The sequence below is a fragment of the Polypterus senegalus genome, chromosome 5, assembly GCF_016835505.1.
Source record: "Polypterus senegalus isolate Bchr_013 chromosome 5, ASM1683550v1, whole genome shotgun sequence".
Taxonomy (NCBI): domain Eukaryota; kingdom Metazoa; phylum Chordata; class Cladistia; order Polypteriformes; family Polypteridae; genus Polypterus; species Polypterus senegalus.
The window spans coordinates 183414884-183436719 of NC_053158.1; the positions used below are offsets into that span (position 1 = coordinate 183414884).

The 21836-nt window shown below is 39.3% G+C and overlaps 1 protein-coding gene across 18 annotated transcripts in view; it reads right to left on the reverse strand.

Annotated features, from left to right (window-relative positions):
* Positions 1 to 21836, reverse strand: part of scrib (scribble planar cell polarity protein) — a 281005-nt gene that overhangs the window by 187038 nt on the left and 72131 nt on the right. For all 18 annotated transcript variants that reach the window (XM_039753714.1, XM_039753729.1, XM_039753727.1 and 15 more), the window contains exons 2-4: positions 20777 to 20894; positions 20375 to 20453; positions 19658 to 19747 (exon numbers count right to left, since the gene is read on the reverse strand). In XM_039753714.1, the coding sequence (XP_039609648.1) occupies positions 19658 to 19747; positions 20375 to 20453; positions 20777 to 20894 (287 nt within the window). The remainder of the gene's footprint in view (positions 1 to 19657; positions 19748 to 20374; positions 20454 to 20776; positions 20895 to 21836) is intronic.

Genomic DNA, 21836 nt, shown 5'->3' on the forward strand with positions numbered 1-21836 from the left:
ATTTGGCAACTATGGGTGTGAAGAAAAACTACTTAAACGTTTAGCTGTTTTGAGCACAAAAAACATTTAGGAAAAAAAATTATGCTTATCACCTAAGCCCCAGCAACTCTAACCCCTCTAACTCACAATGCACTTTAGAGAGAAAACAAGATTTTTGTAAGGCTTGCTTGTCAAACTGCACGTTAATCCTATGAAACAAATTAGCACAACACAATCAAATCAAGTATTACAACAAAGCAGTCTCCAACAGACCTAGGTAAAATGTGTTATGTAGCCCTTCTCATCTTTCTTCCTCATTTTGCATTTTTTGATGTGAAACTACAAATACAATGAACGATTTTAATAGTAATATTTTTTATTTCAGTGTGTCTTCTTAATCACCCAAGGATACCATAAAAACAATAAAATCATAAAACCAAAAATAAGTAAGCATGCATATAAAAATAAACATCTATGAAAATGAAAATAAACAGAACAAATAAAAATAAAGCCTAAGATCATATAGTGTAAGCCAATCTAAATAAGTGAGTCTTAAAAACGGGATTTAACAATGGGTGGGGAATGTCCTGAATGTTTTGTGGTAGAATATTCCAGGGATGACAAGCAAATGCCCTGGAACCCATGGTGATTAGGCCTGTAGGAGGGACAATGAGGAGGCCAAATGTAAAGGACTTAAGAGTGCGGTTGGGGGTATAGACATGTATGAGGTAAGGGAGGTATAATGGAGAAAGGTTATGGAGTGGTTTGAAGTTAAGGAATTTTTAAATTAACGCTGAATTTTACAGGTAGCCAATGAAGCTAATTTTGCAGAGCCACTTTTCATAATATAGGCATGGAAGTAACAGTGAGGTTATAGTCAAGCAGGCAGCAAAGTAGAGAGATCAAACTTTACTGAGACTGGGTTTAAGGGAATACTTAGTATGGGCACAAAAAGAAATTTATTAAATTCAGAACACAATATGGCAAGTACAACAAACAATGTTTATCTCCAATAGCTGTCGATGTTGATGAACACTTTCTCATTTAACCATTATAAGCATTGGTGGTGTTTCTTGTTGTTTGGATTCTTTTTCTACATAGACACACTTGGGTTGATGTAGCACAGATACTGTAGGTATGTCAACAAAGTGAACTGGAAAGTTTGCATAGTGTAAAACAGGGGAGTCTGTATATTAGCCTTCTGGGAAACTGTGCTAGACCTGTCTGCAGTAAAGAGGAACCCCAGCTAGTGTTCACATCCATCCATCCATCCATTTTCTAACCCGCTGAATCCGAATACAGGGTCACGGGGGTCTGCTGGAGCCAATCCCAGCCAACACAGGGCACAAGGCAGGAACCAATCCAGGGCAGGATGCCAACCCACCGCAGTAGTGTTCACATAATTTCTTTAAAAATCTTAAAAGTATGAATAAAAAAACACCAATGTCACTAATAACGTTGTGCATGTGTAGGCATACAGTGTTCATGACCAGGGTAGCAACTTGAAAATATACAAATGCACTAACATACAGTAAAGTGACTCTAATAGCCTTGTTGTGATTCTTAATATATTTACTTACAGGTGTGGTAAAGGATTACATTAAAAGAAATTTTAATTTACAATATGAAGTTAGGAAAAAAAAAACTTAACTATCAATCAATAAGGATTCTGAACCTGGGAGTTACATATGAGAGTATATCAAACATGGTTAAGTAGAGAATTGCTAAAACAGAATTGTTTATGTTGTCCATAGATGGAAAATTATTATGTCAAAACTGATTTAAAAAGGTTGCTTCTATTACAGATGTGTGGCATGACCAAACATTGCAAGATTATTCATTGTGACAATGCAGGTTGGCTCCATTCTATCAGCTGCATCCCGGGAGCCTCTGGAAACCAGCACTGCTGATAAAGTACCTGAGGGTTGAGGCAGCGGACGAGGACACAACACACAAAGCAAGGGGTTGGTGCAAAAGTGATAGAGCTTTTATTAAAAACAATCAAAAATCTAAACAGTGTTCAAAAAGTGCAGTCCATTCAATAAATAAATAATCCATAAAAGTGAAATTACAAGCCAGTCAAATAGATCCATTAAAAGCAAAGTTAAAATACCTAGGACAAAAGCTTCTCTTTAAAAACCAGACCCTGGTGCTTCACCTTAAAATGGCTGTCACCTCAGCTTACCCCAAACGAGATCTTGCAGTCAAAGAGATTCCTAATTGGCAGTTCAGGCAACCTTCTGTGTTTGCTCCTAGGCTCGGACCCCTGAAGCCATCTATGGCCCCAGCAAAGCAACCCACTGAGCCTCCAACTCTCACTGCCAGGCTTGCATCCCTATGAACCATGGCACCACCAAGTAGGCCACCTCACTGAGCCTTCAATACCCATGCAGCTCCTGCTGCCTTTCTCCCATCCTTATGGAGGGTCGCTCCAACTGAGCAGCTCCTCAGTTACTCTAGCTCCTAGGTCATTCAGCCGCAGTGACCTCCTTCAGCCCCTGAATGATGGGCATATGCTCACCCAAAGGACTTCTTGTTTGACTCTTGTTTGCTCACTTGCACTGGCTCTCTCCCCTTCCTGTCTTCTCTCCATTCTTTCCTTAACCTCCTTCCCTTTTCCTTTTGTTCTTTTCTGCAATTCCTTGTTACAGTACCAGCTGCCTTTTTGTCTGCCTCTGTGAGTCCAACACTTCAATCACATACCACAGAGAGCTGATGAAGCTATTGCGACAGACCACCCCCTAAGATGCAGGTGGGTCTCACCCCAAATACCTTACCAACCTCCTTCAGCTGTGTGAGCATGCACACCCATGGAGATTGAGCCAACCAATTATTTATTTAAAACGGGTTCCTGATTGTTAAGCCACAGACCCAGTATTCCACACTCATACTCTGATCTAATGAAAGCAATAGGTATTACACTGTTCTCCATCAAAAGATATTTCTTAGAAATGGAAACTTTATAGTCAGTGTAAAACCTAGGAACAAAGGGAAAGGTGATGCAGCATAAAAGAAGCTTATGTCAAAAAGAAAAGTATATATTTTGATATAAGAAGCAAAGCAGTATTTGTTACAAGCTGGAAAACGCAAAACACAAAAAAATTATTTCCCTTTAAATGTTTTCAGAATTATAACAAACAAAACAAAACTTAAGTGAACCTAAATTACCAACTTTTGAGCAGAGATGCAATACAAGCCTAATTTGTATTATCTTCACACACTATTAACCTCAGAATGGGTCAAGGTGATTTATGAGCATGTCTTGGTTTCAAAAAAGATCTACACAGTAGCCTTAAACCCTCAGATGAATATTACTCAATACACACCTGGCCAAATGCAAAGTAGGAAATGTTTAATAACATGTGGTATGCATGTTTATGTGGTACTTTTTTTTATTAACTATGTAACCAAAAAGTAGGTCAAGCATTTATTATAATTTCTTGAAATATTTTAAAATACATTTTTATAAAACAACTAACATTGACATTTGCTTTGTAAAGTCTCCAAACAATGAGGACATTTTAAAGTGTTGTAACTGTACTGTAAAATTAATATTAATTTAAACAAAGAAATAAAACCTTCATTTGACTTTAAACTTTGGAAAGTAAACAAATATTTATATACTAGAATGAAATGATCAGTATAAATCTTGACAGAACTGCGTGTAATGAATGGTAAAAGTGACTGTATGCAATTGTTTTATTTAAAAAAAATGGTTTGTTTTCAGTTTTAAAAAGATTCTTACCATAGGCACTAAGCTGCATGAACAACAGCATAACAGAACTATTAGCTTTGTTTAAAGATGCATGCATTTGTGTAAAATATGGACAGGCAAATATGATAGAACTTTTAACAAGCATATTTTGGCTAAGCATGAATTTACTAATCCAAAAAAAATATTTGAGCGTGCATCCAAAAATAACTAAAACTAAAATATACAGCTTGGTTAAGAAAAAGCAATGCATGAATATGATAATTAAACGAGAACCAGCATGCAAGCACCTTTGATGGGATCAATGGAGAGGACACAGAGCATTGTAAGGCAAAGACACCAGAACTCCAGAAGCCTGAGGAACTGCTGATTTTGTAGAAGGGGGCTGAATACAAAAGAGTGACAAAATGAAAACCTTGATGTCTTACATAGAATATCCACTTACATTTTCTACAGGACATTTATGAAGAGGTGACATTTCTTTATGATGCAACTGGCAGTTAGGAAAAATAAAAATAAAAGCCTAAGTGAGAGATAATATTTTCAATGCATACAAATTACTCAGTCAATATTAAAGGTATTTGACATTTTCAATATGTGAAAAGCAACAATGAAAGTGTATTATTTTCCAGAATTTTAAAAGACTCTTTAAGGCCTTATTTCTCAGCAGACTTTGAAGTAAGTTTTCAATAAGTCACTTAGTTTTTTATGTATTGAATATGTGCTAAAGGTAAAATTCAGGTTCGCATTTGTACATTTAGGAATAATTGTTAAATAAGAAGAGGTCTCGGACTTCCCACTAATTATTTTAGAATTTTTGTAAAAACAGTTCCATTTCCAAAGCATCTTCCATAAGTAATAAGACATTTACTATTATATGAATGTCAGCTACCTTTTAATGGAACACTGATCGACAGATCAAATAATTACTGAAAAATGTACTGAAAAAAATACTGCAATAAACAGCATTGCCAAGGAGACTGAAATAAATATTAAGAAAATGTGGTATGTATTTTTGTGTCCACTGTTTTTAGTTTCATCATGATAAATTGTAAACAAAAAAAACTGCATCACTTTGAGATTTAGTACATTTTGCACATGTGTAATCGAAAAGGCTGATTTTCTGTAATAATATACATTACTATTCCAACTCTATCATTAAACCATACAGATTAACATTAAACTAACAATGATACAGGCTTATATACATCTGATTTTTTTAACATTTTATTACAGACCATTGTTGTTACTCAATTAGAATTTATTCTTTAAATAAAGAAAAAAGTTTTAAAATTCTGAACGCTCAAAATGTCCAACTATACCCTGTTTGTTTTCTTTTTCTTTTGGCATTTATGTGTACTTTGTATTTCTTTTGTTACATAGAAATCAAACAATAAATATGATATGTTATTGTGTGCACCAGTTTTTCACCCCAAATCATTACAGTGGCATCTTGGGTACCAGGAAGCGGTTGAAGAGATTTGAAACTTTCAAGTTTCAGCATTTCAACTGAAAAAATAGTGACAAATACTTCAAATTTCCAGTACTACTGGAATGAAACCAGACTCTCTGAAAAACATTAGCACAAGAGAGAAACACAAAGGAGAAATCAAGCTGTTAAGCAAGGGCACAAAAGAAATCATGCATCCAAGTCTAGTGTGCTGCCACGACCAATTCTAAGAATGATGCAAACTTGCATTCTGACATCAGTCTTTACACCAATCAGTGTTCTTTTGTTTGTTTATCTTCCAACAGACAATCAAAGAAACATTATTTCACGTAGCACCTTCAGCAATACACCATACTAATGTAATTTTAAAACTCCATAGGAATACATTACAACACAACAAGATAAGAATCACAATAGTGTTGTGCATGTGTGCCTTCAAACTTTTAAAGGAATTATGCCAGTACTATGGCAAATGACACTCCTTCCAAAAAGTAAATAGATATAAGTCTTGCACATGTATGGAAAAAATATTCCAGGAAAATGGATATCATTTATGTATACTCTTTGTATGAAATTAGCAAGTAGTTTGTTGTAAAAGCTGCCTTTGTAAAAGTGATAAAAGTCATAAATATATTAGACTAAAGAAATCTTTCACTTTGAAGCAGACAGGCTTTGTACAGAACAATAACACTTTTCAGAAAACTGGAATAAAATGTACAACTTACAGCTCTGATAATGTTTATAAAGCTGACATAAACAGGGTATCCAGCCTTATAAACATCTGAACAAATGAGAAGCATAGTCTGATGTTTGGCAGCCCCAACTGCCTATGTCAAACAGAAAGTGGTGAAATATGGCTGAACCACAGGCAGAAGAAACCCAATTTATGACAGTCCTAAATCGGATACGTGTAGAGGCTGATTTAGTTGTGAGGAAGATGAAGGAAAAGTAGTGAGTAAAAGATGTAAAGGAAAGGGAATCGGATTTGCAAACCAGAAAGTATATCAAGCAAATCAGGTAAAGTGTTGGATATGCTTCACAGAATGAAAGTACTGGATGCTGTATACAAGAAAGAAGATGAAAGGTAAAGTTTCAGAATTGTCAGTGGGAACAGTGGAATGGAGAAGTTTTTCTGTCAGGGGAGCAATGATGATAATGCTGTGGTTGGTGTACGATAATCAGAAAAATGGGAAGACAACAAGGTGCAAGCTAAAGGGTAAATGAGCATGTTGTTGATAAATATCTGAATAATAACATCTACACATATGTTGCATAGATTGGCAGAAGTGAAAAAGATGAGTTTTGGGACAGGTTGGTGGTAGTGCTGGGCGGTATACCGGTTCATACCGAAAACCGTTTATTTTTTTTTATGATATGGATTTTTTTTATACCGCAACACCAGTATAAATTGCCTAAACGACGTTCGGAACGTGGCGCAGCGGGAAACTGTTCAAGTGGGGACCTTTTTCACTGCTACACTGCTAAACACAGATTTGTTGCACTAGGGCTCTTTTTCACTACTACACCACCAAATAGTGAGCGGAAGCGTAGGTATGCTGCATGGTGAAAATGGACAGAGAGCATTCCGAAACTGAACTAAAAGTAAAGTTGAACATGATGAACAGAAGAACTTTTGCCGAAAAAAAGGAGTCACGTCCATTGCCTGGAGATAACTTTAGTTTTAAAAGGTCAGCTGTGTAATTACTGTCTCTATACTACTGGATAATACTGCAAGCCAAGTTGTAATTGTTTTATTTGTTTTCAATACAGTGTAATGTACCTGGGTACTGTGTAATAGTGTGACGACATGTTTACTTTATTCTCGTAATTTGTCATTAAAGTAGACCATCGTAAACTAAACTTCATCGTAAAATGAACATTTAATTTACTAGATTTTCTCAAACCCCGTCATAAGTTATATAGCACATTAAATGCTTTGTGTTAAGTGATTCTTAAACTGACTTCTTCTTGCACTAAGAGGAGGCGCCGGCAGCAATTGCCGCACAGAATACATTCACTTCATGATCTTCCTGCTCTCTGAACATTTAGATTGCTAAGATAAATACTTAATATAATTTTCATGGTGAAATGCATTAAAGCATGCATTAATCATATGGGGGCACAGCGGCGTGCCTGCCTTGCATTTGCATGTTTTTCTGGTGGGTTTACTCGGCGTGCTTCAGTTTCCTTTCAAAGTCATGTAGGATGTGGGGTTTTGTTGTGCTATATTGATCCTGCTAGTGTATGTTTTCCTTGTATTCATCCTTCGATGTGCTGGCGACTCGTTCAGAGATGGGCGCAACTCTGAAGGGATGGCATAATTAAACATGTATAATGAAGATATTTTTAAAGTTCTGAACACTCCGTGACCTAAGTTAATAACTAGTTTTAATTTCACAAAGACGTTTATCGTGTGGTGATTGGTTATGTGGTGAAAGAAAAAGGAAGGAAGGAAGGAAAAAGGAACTGTGGTCTTGGTACGTCAGATAGAGACAGCATGCATGCAATAAAGATAGCCCGCTCAGAAGAACATGCATTGAATTCTGTGTTTGTGTCTCCAGCCAGCAGATCAGAAACCCAACATTTGCACAATATTTAAGTTAAACCTGTGCGATAGCTATTCATACATCCAGTTTTTTGGAGCCTCATCACACCTGCCATAAAGTTCTCTACACTGAACATACACCTGTGGACCCCTTACTGCGAGGGAGCAGCACTACCGCCTCACTACCGTGCATGTGTAATACCTGCTTTAATGCATTTCATTATGAAAATGATAAAGTATTTATCTTAGCATTCTAAATTTTCAAAAAGCAGGAATATCATGAAGTGAATGGATTCTGTATGGTGATTGCGGTCTTCTCTTAGTGCGGAGGAAGTCAGTTTAAGAAGCGTAGTGATTAACCACTGGGTCGGGGAACGTAACACAAAGCATTTAATGTGCTGCATTAATTTATGTTTGTTTTTTTCTTCCCAGTATAGCATAGCGTGAAGCAAGGTCCATATTAACGCAGTTTGCCTAAATGATGGTTCAGTTGGTAAAGATGTCATCACCAAGTCGCACTTGTTTTATTTTATTTCAATTTGGTGAATACTGTGTAATGCACCTGGGCTTGAAGTCTTGAAGTAATAGTGCAACTATCAGTAATAATACTATTATTTATTTTATTGTTATTATTTATTAGTTTAAATATTATGCAGTTTAATGATGATAAAGTTGTTTAAAAAGTCACTTTAACGTGTCAGTGGACAGGGATTGTTAAACATTAACAGAAAGTGTAGTTGGTTTACAAAACATATTTACTATTTATTCCTTTTCTAAGACATATTCGGTGCAATACAATTTTTGACAAGCACTTCTGGATATTTTGCTAAGTCTAAATGCCTCTTTGTATGGTTGAAAATATGTTGTCAAAATTATAGTTTGTTTTTGCAAAATTTGTTCAATAAAAAGGTTCTATATTTTGACTGCATCTGTCATGCAATGTGATACCTTCTCCATTAGTGGTGGCACTTTATGGGGCAATGCAAAACTGCATTAATACTTGTGTGCACATTAAAATGTTTTTTTTGTACAATGTACAATACTCTTGACAGTGGAATAGGTTATTCTTAGCCAGTAATTGCAGTGGAAAATGTGGTTAACATCCACTCATGCATGGGAAAAAAAATACCGTCGAATACTGTGAAAACAGGATAATTTAAAAAAATACTGTGATATTGAATTTTGTTCATACCGCCCACCCCTAGTTGGGGCATGATGTCTTTGGTGCCTTGGTAGAGATGACAGTACTGGGTGGTGAACTGAATAGGCATGGTGGAAATAGTGCTGATGGCCATGGGGGTTTTAGCTTTGGTAAGAGACCGTTTAAGGGTGAAAGGATTTTGGAATTTGGTGACACAGTGGTAATGGTTCAGCAACAGCATGTTTAAGAAGAAAGAAAAGAAGCTGGTGACATCTGAACCTAGTTGTGTAAAGAGCAAAACAGACTATGTAATCCCTAGATAAGGGTGTGTGTGTGTCTCGATATCTCTTGATTGCAAGAGTTCTTCAAGTCAAAGGCAAGAATAAAACTGACACCAATATGTAACAAGGCTGAAGGTCTTGATGATAGAGGAGGAAACAACTAAAGAAAAAAGGAGATTCTATAAGCAGTAGCATTTAATGAAGGTGGAAGGTGACAGGGAATTCTATATAGAAGTATCACGAAATCTCTCTATTATAAAAAAAATCCTGAGAGAGAAAGACAGGAGAAGATCACGGAAGACACTTAAAAGACCCACAAGACGAAAGAGACTGGCCACGGAGCATCTCACGGGGACCTTAAACATGAGACTTTGTGCCAAGAGATTGACCCAGGGCCGTCTTCCAATGACGCAGAACATGAGATTCTTGCAAGACACGCCTTACTTGCAACCAATATCAAATAAGACCACGTGCAGCAAAACACTCAGTCGTGTATAGGCTTGTGCACACACAGATCCAGGGCTCTCAGCGCAAATAAAGCATACAAGGACAATATGTTATAAATGAAACGTCAACAACTAAGTGAAAAAGAAAGCAGTGCGGAGAAAATAGACTCAAAAGCGTTGGAGAGAAAAATGAGCAAAAAAGAAAAAGAATATTCAGAAAATAAGGAAAGTAATCATCAACCGGGAACAAGTGGAACTGAAAAAGAAAAGCATGTTCAATCGGGCTCAGAATTAAAAGACAGAGAGTAAAAGACAAAGTAGAACTTCATAAAGACGTTCACAAATGTTGGCAGTATACACATGCAGAGCAGGTTAAAGATTATGAAAGCAGTGGAATTTGAAAGGCTTAAAAAAAAAAACCCTTCTTGAACAGTCACCTTATCGTGGTGGAGGGGTTTGCGTGTCCCAATGATCTTAGGAGCTATGTTATCCGGGGCTTTATGCCCCTGGTAGGGTCACCCAAGGCAAACTGGTCCTAGGTGAGGGATGAGACAAAGAGTGGTTCAACAAACCTCCAATGAAGAGCAAAAACTTTGGACAACGTTTTCCCTTGCCCGGACGCGGGTCACCGGGGCCCCCCTCTGGAGCCAGGCCTGGAGATGGGGCTCGATGGCGAGTGCCTGGTGGCTAGGCCTGCACCCATGGGGCTCGGCAGGGCACAGCCCGAAGAGGTAACGTGGGTCCTCCTCCCCATGGGCTCACCACCTATGGGAGGGGCCAAGGAGGTTGGGTGGTGGCCGAAGGCGGGGACCTTGGCGGTCTGATCCTCGGCTACAGAAACTGGCTCTTGGGACGTGGAATGTCACCTCTCTGAAGGGGAAGGAGCCTGAGCTAGTGGGCGAGGTTCCGGCTAGATATAGTCGGACTCACCTCGACGCACAGCTTGGACTCTGGAACCAATCTCCTTGAGAGGGGCTGGACTCTCTACCACTAATGGAGTTGCCCCCGGTGAGAGGCGCTGCGCAGGTGTGGGAATACTTATTGCCCCCCGACTTGGAGCCTGTGCATTGGGGTTTACCCCGGTGGACGAGAGGGTGGCCTCCCTCACCCTTCTGGGGGGTCCTGACTGTTGTTTGTGCATAAGCGCCGAACAGCAGTTTGGAGTATCCACCATTTTTGGAGTCTCGGGAGGGGGTGCTAGAGGGCGTACCTTCTGGGGTCTCCCTCGTTCTGCTGTGAGACTTCAGTGCTCACGTGGGCAATGACAGTGAGACCTGGAGGGGAGCGATTGGGAGGAATGGCCCCCCTGATCTGAACCCGAGCGGTGTTTTGTTATTGGACTTCTATGCTCGTCACGGATTGTCCGTAACGAACTCCATGTTCAAGCATAAGGGTGTTCATATGTGCACTTGGCACCAGGACACCCTAGGCCTCAGTTCGATGATCGACTTTGTGGTCGTGTCGTCGGACTTGCGGCCATATGTCTTGGACACTCGGGTGAAGAAAGGGGCGGAGCTGTCAACTGATCACAACCTGGTGGCGAGTTGGCTTTGATGGTGGGGGAAGATGCCGGTCAGGCCTGGTAGGCCCAAACGTGTTGTGAGGGTCTGCTGGGAACGGCTGAGTCCCCTGTCAGAAGTAGCTTCAATTCCCACCTTCGGCAGAACTTCGACCACGTCCCAAGGGAGGTGGGGGACATTGAGTCCAATGGGCCATGTTCCGTGCCTCTATTGTTGAGGCGGCTGACCGGAGCTGTGGCCGTAAGGTGGTCGGTGCGTGTCGTGGCGGCAATCTCCGAACCCGTTGGTGGACACCGGCGGTGAGGGATGCCGTCAAGCAGAAGGAGGAGTCCTATAGGACCTTTTTGTCCTGTGGGTCTCTGGAGGCAGCTGATAGGTACCGGCAGGCCAAGCTGAATGTGGCTTCGGTGGTTGCCGAGGCAAAAACTTGGGCATGGGAGGAGTTTGGAAAGGCCATGGAGAACGACTTTCGGATGGCTTTGAGGAGATTCTGGTCCAGCGTCCGGCATTTCAGGAGGAGGAAGCAGTGCAGTGTCAACACCGTATATGGTGGGGATGGTGCACTGCTGACCTCGACTTGGGACATTGTGGGTCGGTGGGGGGAGTACTTCAAAGACCTCCTCAATCCCACTAACATGCCTTCCAATGAGGAAGCAGAGCCTGGGGACTCTGAGGTCACCGAGGTGGTCAAAAAACTCCTTGGTGGCAGGGCCCCGGGGGTGGATGAGATACGCCCGGAGTTCCACAAGGCTCTGGATGTTGTAGGACTGTCTTGGTTGACACGTCTCAGCAACATCGCATGGACATCGGAGACCGTGCCTCTGGATTGGCAGACAGGAGGTGATCCCCCTCTTTAAAAAGGGAGACTGGAGGGTGTGTTCCAACTACAGAGGGATCACACTCCTCAGCCTCCCTGGAAAAGTCTATTCGGGGGTTCTGTAGAGGAGGATCAGGAGGATTCAGGAGGATTCAGGAGGAACAGTGTGGTTTTCGTGCTGGTCGCGGAGTTTGGGTAAATGGAATTTTGCCCAACCAGTCTACATGTGTTTTGTGGACTTGGAAAAGGCGTTCGACCGTGTCCCTCGGGGAATCCTGTGGGGGGTGCTCCGGGAGTTTGGGGTACCGGACCCCCTGATAAGAGCTGTTCGGGCCCTGTACAACCGGTGTCAGAGCCTGGTCCGCATTGCCGGCAGTAAGTTGAGCCTGTTTCCAGTGAGAGCTGGACTCCGCCAGGGCTGCCCTTTGTCACTGATTCTGTTCATAACTTTTATGGACAGAATTTCTAGGCGCAGCCAGGGTGTTGAGGGGGTCCGGTTTGGTGGACTCAGGATTGGGTCACTGCTTTTTGTAGATGATGTTGTCCTGTTTGCTTCATCAGGCCGTGATCTTCAGCTCTCTCTGGATCGGTTCGCAGCTGAATGTGAAGCGGCTGGGATGAGAATCAGCACCTCCAAATCTGAGACTATGGTCCTCAGCCGTAAAAGAGTGAAGTGCCCTCTCAGGGTTGGGGGAGAGATCCTGCCCCAAGTGGTGGAGTTCAAGTATCTCGGGGTCTTGTTCACGAGTGAGGGAAGAATGGAGCGTGAGATCAACCGGTGGATCGGTGCGGCATTTGCAGTGATGCAGGCTCTGCAACGGTCTGTCATGGTGAAAAAAGAGCTGAGCTGTAAGGCAAAGCTCTCAATTTACCAGTCGATCTACGTTCCTACCCTCACCTATGGTCATGAGCTATGGGTAGTGACCGAAAGAACGAGATCGCAAATACAAGCGGCTGAAATGAGTTTCCTCCGCCGGGTGTCTGGGCTTTCCCTTAAAGACAGGCTGAGAAGCTCAGTCATCCGGGAGGGGCTCAGAGTAGAGCCACTACTCCTCCGCATCGAGAGGAGTTAGATGAGGTGGCTCGAGCATCTGATCAGGATGCCTCCTGGACGCTTCCCTGGTGAGGTGTTCCGGGCACGTCCAACCAGGAGGCGGCCCCGGGGAAGACCCAGGACACGCTGGAGAGACTGTGTCTCCCGGCTGGCCTGGGAACACCTTCGGATTATCCCGGAAGAGCTGGAAGAAGTGGCTGGGGAGAGGGAAGTCTGGGCCTCTCTGCTCAAGCTGCTGCCCCCACGACCCAACCCCGGATAAGTGGAAGAGGGTGGATTTAAAAAAAATATGTAAAAAAAATGATCGATATATGAACATAGGTGATATGTCAGAAGTATGTAAATATTGTAAGACTTTGAAGTTTAAGTCGGAGAATTTCAAAAACGTGGTTTACCTCACATGCATTTATTGGTTACTTTGCAAAAAAAAATTAACTGCTGATGTTGTAGATTGTTTTGTCTGTGCTGAAATTCTAAACAGAGAAACCTATCCTGAATTATGGTACAAAGTCATTAAACACATGTCTCACTGACCTCATTTAAAAGATTCACAATATTGGGACTCGAAAGATTCCAAATATTGTTTTTACAGAAGTTCTGAAATAAAAGTGAAACTAATGAAATAGCAACAATTCAAAGAACAAAAAAATCTTAAAAATGTGTATCCGGAAAACCAAATGCAGGGGTCAGCGAGCAGTTTAAAAAAAAAAAAAAAAAAGAAAAAGAAAAAAGCTGTGAATGAGCAAAAGTCAAGAGATAGGACTTTGCAAGTTAGTAGCATAATGTAGAAGGAATTAAGAATGTATTCAGGATCGCAATACAGGTGGCAAAAGAAAGAGAAGATGTAGTGTGAGTCTGTTGCTTGAAAACTGTGATTGATACTACCTACATAAGTAAATTAAAAGTAAGTAAAGTACATAAGTAAATTGATGAATGAGGAAAACAAATGGGATAATATCTGATGGAAGAAAACAGATGGATTTTGCTGTTAATTTTTGAAAAGGGAAGTTGTGGAAGTGCTGAAGAAGATTAGAGAGGTAAAGCAGTGGTCTTAAGTGGAGTGCTGTGAGAAATGCTGAAGGCAGAGGAATGTCCTCAAGTTGAATGACCGACAGACCTGTGCAAGAATATTGTGGGTAAAGGGATGATTCCTGAAGAATGGAAAAGATATGTACTCATTCCAGACTACAAAAGAAAGGATAATCCATTGTTTGGTATGATCCACTTTATAACCTAGATGTTACTTACAGCAGGTAATAATGCATTTATAAGAGTGACAGAAAGACAAATTTGGAATCAGGTGAAAATTGGCACTGTCTAATGGAAAGGAAATTTTTATGAGCATGTTGTTTATACTCCAGAAAAGACAGGAATAGTACCAGACCAAGGGAAAGAAGTGGCATCTGACAAGGTACTATGAGAAGTGGTGCATTGGGCATTGAGAAGTGGATACATGATTGGTGTAACCAGTGTTGACATGTATGAAGAAGCAAGAACAATGGTCAGGAGAGCAGATGGGAAGACTAAATGTCTTGAGGTAACTGTGGGGGGCTAACATGTGGAATCTGTAGCCATTTGTGATGGAGATGAGGACCAAAAAGTGTATGAAGATTTGCCAAGGCAGTTCTTATACACAGATCTTGTATGATAGCAAAATGTGAAGCACAAATGAAGACGACAACACTGAAATAGAATCTAGTTTGAAAGCAAAAGCCTTCAACAGAAATGCAGAAAAGACCAAGTGATTTTGAAAGTCACAGTGTTGTTTTAGAGATGACAGGGAAGATCTGCTATTTAAGTAACAAGCAAAGTGCACCCAAAGGTGCAAGAACAGCAGTGTAGCAGTGATAGCAAGATGCATGAAAGAAATTCTGGAAAATGTTCCCCATTTTGACTTCAGCAGGAACTCTGTTATTACAGTGAAATGTTTATGAAACTGATGTTGGGAGTTGTGCACTGTATGGGAATGAGATGTACTGATTAAGACAGAAAAAAGCTAAGTTGGAAAGAACAGAGATGAGAATAATCTAGTGGATATATGAGGTAATACATACTACAGACAACAAATGAGTTAAAAAAAAAAGTAATTGGTGTGGAGGTTTAGAGGAGAAACACACTAAGGTGATTTGGGCATTTGAGGCAAAACACTAATGTGATTTGGGCATCCTAAGGCAAAAGGCAAAGGTTGAAAAGGTGCATCAAAATGGAAGGGATAAAGTCAAAGAATCCCTGGCTCGAGGAGGTGGTGGGTTGGCTTAATAAAAATGGGTCTCACCATCAAGAATACTTTGATATATTAAGTGAAAAAAAGCTTGTCAATACACTGGCAGTATTGGATTACTGAAAAATAATAATTTCTGTAGGAAAACAAAGCATTTACCCATTTATTTTGGCTGACACACAAATAGTAATGAAGACGGAACATTTGGACCCTTTTCAGATGGAATTTGTAATATTTTTTTTATTTAATAAAAGCAGTGTGTCTAAGTGTGCACTGGCTGAACACTTTAAGTCACAGGAGCTGCAGATCAAATATAAACAGTATTTTCAATGGAATCACAAAATGGGATAAGCAGTCAGGGATTAGTACCAGTATTTAACTCACATTATCCAAGTATCCTTTATTCAAAAATGCCAGAAACAATACATTGTACAAAACTACATCATCTAAACGAATTAACCAACTAATCGTGGCTCAAAGCAAACATAAGTTGATTCTGATATAATAAAATTTATTCTGGCTTAACAAAAATTAAGCTATAATACTTTAACCTTACGTAAGTATAAAAATTTGTAGCTATAAGCTACTATCTAGAGATATGGAGATGCCTTCCTAGTATATTACTATAAGAACTTTGCCATAGTGATATGGACTAAATTTCCAATCCTCCAACAACAGATCTACTTTTCTAAAGAGCCTTTGGGTGTTACCAGGCCAGCAAAAACATAAAAGTCTTTAAAGAGATGACCTCAAATAACTACGACCACCTGCTCTCTTCTAAACATTTTTCAGTGGAAACCTTGCACCTCAATCTGTAAAAGGTCATAAAGCTAAAAACCTTGTTACTTTCCTAACTACTGGTGCAAACTGGAAGGCAGTTTGATTTCTACTTTAAACCTATCAAATACTATTCATAATACTGAATTCTAAATGGACTGTTTTCATGACCACTATACTTACTGCGATTGAAAGCAGTAAAGCTCTTAAACATCTGTCTGAACAAAGATATTAAACCCAGTCAAAGGGAACCAGAAAATATTAAATTGTAGTGATAAGTTGATCAGTGTCTCTTACTATATACAGGATGAAAAATAAGTAATCCATCCTTGTGCTCATTCTAGGTAAAAGATAGTGTTATCCTTCTTTGGTATGGGTGTTTGTAACCATAGTCAATTTGGTACATACTACCAGCAAGTTAGAAGAAACAAACCAACACAAAAAAGGTAATGAGCTATACCTAATTGACTTGAATATCATAATTTTAATACAGAGTCTATACACAATGGTGTAAATCTAATTTTAAAGACATCATGCATACAAAAGGAATCTAAATTTGCCTACCAATAATAGATGTCTTGCAATGTAAAAGTGCAGCCACTACAACATTCAATGGACTGAGCTATGCAGCTATGCATAAGGAATTTCCAACACACTAACTGTAAATCTTGTCCTTAATGCAGACGGCTTTACCCCTTCTCTTCAGCACGGTCTAGACCAAAGTTGATAATGGACTCATAATCTAGAGGACTTGTAATCAGGTAAACTTTCATGATAATTTGTTTTAAAAGACTGTGCTTATAATGCTCAATCCAAGATTAGCAATAATACTTCTTTACTTGAGGTACTATCAGGGAGGTTATTTCTCTGGATCATATCTCTCTACCTATAAAAACTGAACATTATATTCTCCAAAAACACTAATCAGTAAGCAGATGGAAACTGTTATACATAGCACCTGCTAATGAAGACCAGCCCCAAAAACTAGTTTCAAAAATGGAAACTACTATCTTTCTATTTCAGAGACATTCGGAAATACCTATATTTCTTGCCTTGAACAATCCTCTTCAAATCTGGCTTGTATTCCATTGTTGCCACTCGAAGCAATTATTTCAGATGGGTGCCAGTCAGAACAGATCGATGCTTTGATTTCAAGTGTTTCTGGGTAGAAAACACAGACTCGCAGACGTATGTTAACCCAAACATTGACAGCGCTCCCTGTTTGACATTGGGGTATTTTTCTATTGGCACACTTTTCCAGAACTCAATGGTCCCTTCGCTTAAAGCAGGTTTCAGTTGGTCCTCCTCACAAAGATCGATCATTCCCAACTCAAACAGTCTCCCATTAAATGGGTCGACAAAGAAAGTAATCTGTGGCGTTTTCAGTTGTAGATCACGGAACCTGGTCACAAAGCTTTTGTGCAGGTTTTCAACCAGTGTTGCATATCTGGCTCTTTGCTTATTCAGGGCGGTGCTGGTGACTTGCCCGCTGGCTTTTAGAAGAGTGGGAAAATGTGTTAATTCTCCCTTTTGAATATGCGCCTTGAACAGCTTCAGTTTGTTGACAAATGCAAACACACTTTGCACCAGGTCAGGCAGCATTTTTAACTTACCCTGCAGGGTCAGGTTCAGTCTGTGCAAGTGACACAGCATTTCGACCAAAAAGGCCAGATCCATAATCTACTTGAGGTCAGAGAGCTCAGGATAGTCCTTGCCCTTCTCTTCCATTAACAGTTTCACGGCAATCAAAAGCTCAAAGAAGCGAGAGAGTACTTGGCCTTTTGACAGCCACCTGACAGTGCAGTGCAGCGGCAGGTCACCTGGAAGCCCTTGGTCCAGCTCAGCAATGAGATTCTTGAAATGCCTGTGGTTAAGCGCATGTGTGCGGATGTAGTGGACGATTTCCATCACAGGCTTCATGACGCTGTCTAAATTCAATGATTTAGACACGAGTTGCTCCCTGTGGATGATGTAGTGGAAATTCCAAAACTCGGGAAATGTTTGGTCAGCTTTGCACAGCCCCACAAGCCCATTCACAGATCCGATCATGGCTGGCGCTCCATCCGTGGCTATTGCAGTTAGTTTCAGTATGGGCAGATTTGCTTTTGCAAATACAGCCATCATTGTTTCTTTCACATCTATGCCACAGGTTCTGTCTTTTAATGGCACAATATCAAGGAGTTCTTCTTTGATCACACAATCATTTGATACAGACCGTGCAAATATTGCCAACTGAGGCTTGTCTTGTATGTCAAAACTAAAATACTCACATGCTTGAAGGTCAGAGTGCAACTGTGATTCAATAGCCGTGTTAATGTCCGATATGGCTTTTTAGCCCGTGCAATGCTCCAAGCCAGTTGATATGACGCGAGCGTTACGGTCTCTGAGCGTTTCATAAATTTTCGGAAAAACTGTATCTGCTTTTCTGCCTGAGTTTTCAAAGTGACCAACTCATGCTTGCGAAGTTCAGTCCCTTTTGGAAATTCCTGGTCGATGTTAGCATGGAGTGAGCTGAAGTGGCGCTGAAGATCTGAAGCTTTGAAATGCGCTAATGACACCTGACATATAAGGCAGAATGGCTTGCCATTACGTTCAACAAAAAATATAAACTCTCACACTCTGTTAAAAACGTCCTGTGTTCATCTTCATATTTTCATTTTGCTGTGCATTTTTTGTCTGCCATTTTGACAGCGAACTTGACACAAATTGTTTATTTAAATGATCTTGCACCTACTAGGAAACTTTGCGGTATTTTCATCTCACGCACATGCACATTTGATGAAAAAAACGTACTGAACTCAAGCGATGCGAACAAGATTAAAAAAAAACACAAACACAAACTTCGATATGAACTAAGAGCCGCATGAAACCAGGCAAAGAGCCGCATGCGGCTCGGGACCCGCGGGCTGGCCACTCCTGGTCTACTGTACTGCACTCCCTATATTAGTCCTTAAGCCTTGGGTCAGTGTTTCTGGGATACAGTAAAAGAATCAATAAAAAATATGTGGAACTTGTAGTCTAACTTGTTCTTAAAGAGGAGGGTGAAAAGAATATTCTTGGGGAACCTGAACTGGCTTGAGTCTTCTGTAAAAGTATATAGAGTAGCAGACTATAACACCACACAGTGCTTCAGTAGCACCTTGTCACTTTAATTCTGCCAGCTTGACATGCCAGATTTTGCATTCATTATGGTCATTAGTTCTTTCAAATGTGTGATGTTGCTCATTTTCAAAACAATTTTTTTTTTACATATACTTGGTAATCAAGATGTAAAAATGACTCATGTTAAACCAAAAACATATCAACTTTAAGGAATAATTTTAACAGATCAATTGGTGTGGTTTACTAAAGACGACATAAAGCAAAGAGCAGACACTTACCAGAAAGCAAAGTGAAATAGTGCAAATGATTTTTTGTAGTATGTACTTAGATGATACATACTGAAGGTAAGCCCTCTCCACTGCAGGTGTTGTGCTCATAATTCCTCACCAAGGACAGTTTAAATGCCCTTTAAATACATGAATGGGCTAATCCAGCAGTGTGGATATTGGTACACCAGACTTTCCAGATATCACGGTGGCAAACACTGCCCATGTTTCAGCTCAGAATGGTTGGCATATTTGCCATTAAATGAAACAATTTCAATCAGTTTAATGTGTAAAACAAATTTAAAAAAAAAACAAAACAAAAAAACACATGGAACTTTTAACCTACTTGCCAATGTCACTAGGAAGTGCCTGAAGTGAAACATCATTGAGGGCAAGGTGAGCAAGGCTGCGAAGCAATGTGAAACCATCAGGCAGTCTGCAGTTTGAAAGAGAAAAAAAAAGTTCTACAGTTACTATACCACATTTTTAAGCATCTGTCTTCATATTTAATGCAATCCAAGTCAAGATACACTATATTGCCTTAGTTGTATAAGTTAAGACTTGATCGTATAGAATGTTAATATATTCAACTAGAATCGTTACCAAAAAAAAAAAAGTTTTTGAGTCCGACCCAATGATTAAAATTGTGGGGGAATAATATATGCTTCCAACAAGAATTGTTGTTATGTTTACATAACTAATATAAATTATTGTGTGCAGTTTGTGGCAACCTTGCTTGAAAATAGCCTTCCCTTTCCAATTTAGTAGACTATTACTCACAAAAGCATATCACCCAATTTTATGCCTTTAAATGTTCAGTTCCGTTAATTTTTGAAGAAATTTTCACTGAAAAATGTGCCAAATCTATACTGGTATTCTCATATCTGCTGTATAGAGCAAACATTATTGTACTTGTACTGCTAGACAAATATAGTCCTAGCAAACACACAATGTTTTAGTGTAAAACTGATAGAATTTATACTAACATTAAAAAAACTATTCTCTCTGTTACAAATAAATTAAATTTTACAAATACTCTTCATGCAACCATTATTCATATTACCTGGAAAGGGGATTTCCACTGAAGTCTGCAATTTCCAAAGACTTACAAAATTTAATGCTTTCTGGGATCTCTGGAATGTCTAAAAAATAAATAAATTATTAAATATATGCAGTCCTATGAGCTCAGACAAAGCAGACTTAAGCACTGCCAGATGTGCCCCTACAAAGATGTAAATAAATGCTCAGACGTTCCAACAATTTTTACATTTTATTCCATTGTTACAGTTCAACAGCAAACAACACATTTTACCAAAACTGATACAGGACAACAAATTGCACTTTTAGTAATTTCATGAACTAGTTATAAGAAATGTCAAAATTATAATAATTAAAAACAAGCAAGGATTTGAAGCCCTGTACTGTAATGATATGCACAACTAACCTTTTCCAACATTTCACTTACCATTTCTTGAGATGTCAAGCTCCACAAGCTGCATGAAATTGGCCACCTCTGGAGGCAGCTTCTGGATTTCATTATCACTTAGACCCAATTTCCGAAGGTTCAAGAGACGGAAAAAAGGCTAGAGGAAAGAGAGGGGAAAATATCAATATTACATTACACAATAAGATATGATGACATTAGTCTTATTAATGCAACAGTGTCCCAAAAAAATGTGAAATGGAAATAACATGAAATAAAGATTTTTATCACGGCAAATAATCAGTGGAATTCTGCCAACCAATCATGTTTATGTCAACTCAACAAATGAATGCTTCTCCATAATGAAAAATGTACTTTTCTTTAACTTAAAACTCTAAATTAAGCATGTGTTATTTCTATTATTTAGGAGGCTGTTAATATTACCATGAAATTTTAGGGATCTTCAGAGTAACTTTTTAAAATAAAGAAGGCGATCATTCAACAGTATCATCAAATTCAAATAACAGAAAAAAAAAATCTATTTCCAGTGGACCAATTCAGTTGAAGTTTGGCACATAACATTCTTAAAGGACATTTTCCTGGAAAGTGCATTTTCGGTGAGTATTATATTGTAGTTGCTCTGTACAAATTCTTAGAATTTCAAAATCTCCCACTGAAAAGCATTCTTAAAACAAATACTTTGTGCAACCTGTATTACAGATCAGTTGCCAGATTCAAAGTTACCTTGAAAGAGGTTACTTCAACTTATACATCTAGCATATTTTCTCCTTTAATCATTCAAAAGCAACTTGTAAAAACAAAACTGATCCCCAGTACAAGTTTGTCAAATGCTGGAAGTGGTGTGAGTACACGTTAACCAAAAAAGATAAAAGTGTTATTCAAAACACACTAAAAACAACCTCACAGCAGATGTATCAGAATGACTCAATAATGCCTTAACACTATAATTTAGCAGTGAAGCGCCAGACCTGCTCTCCATTGTGGTCTGAATCAAGGTTATTATAGTTAATGAAAACTAAAATCAAAACTGAAACTATTATTAAAAAAACATTTTCGTAAACTGAAATAAAATTAACAAAAC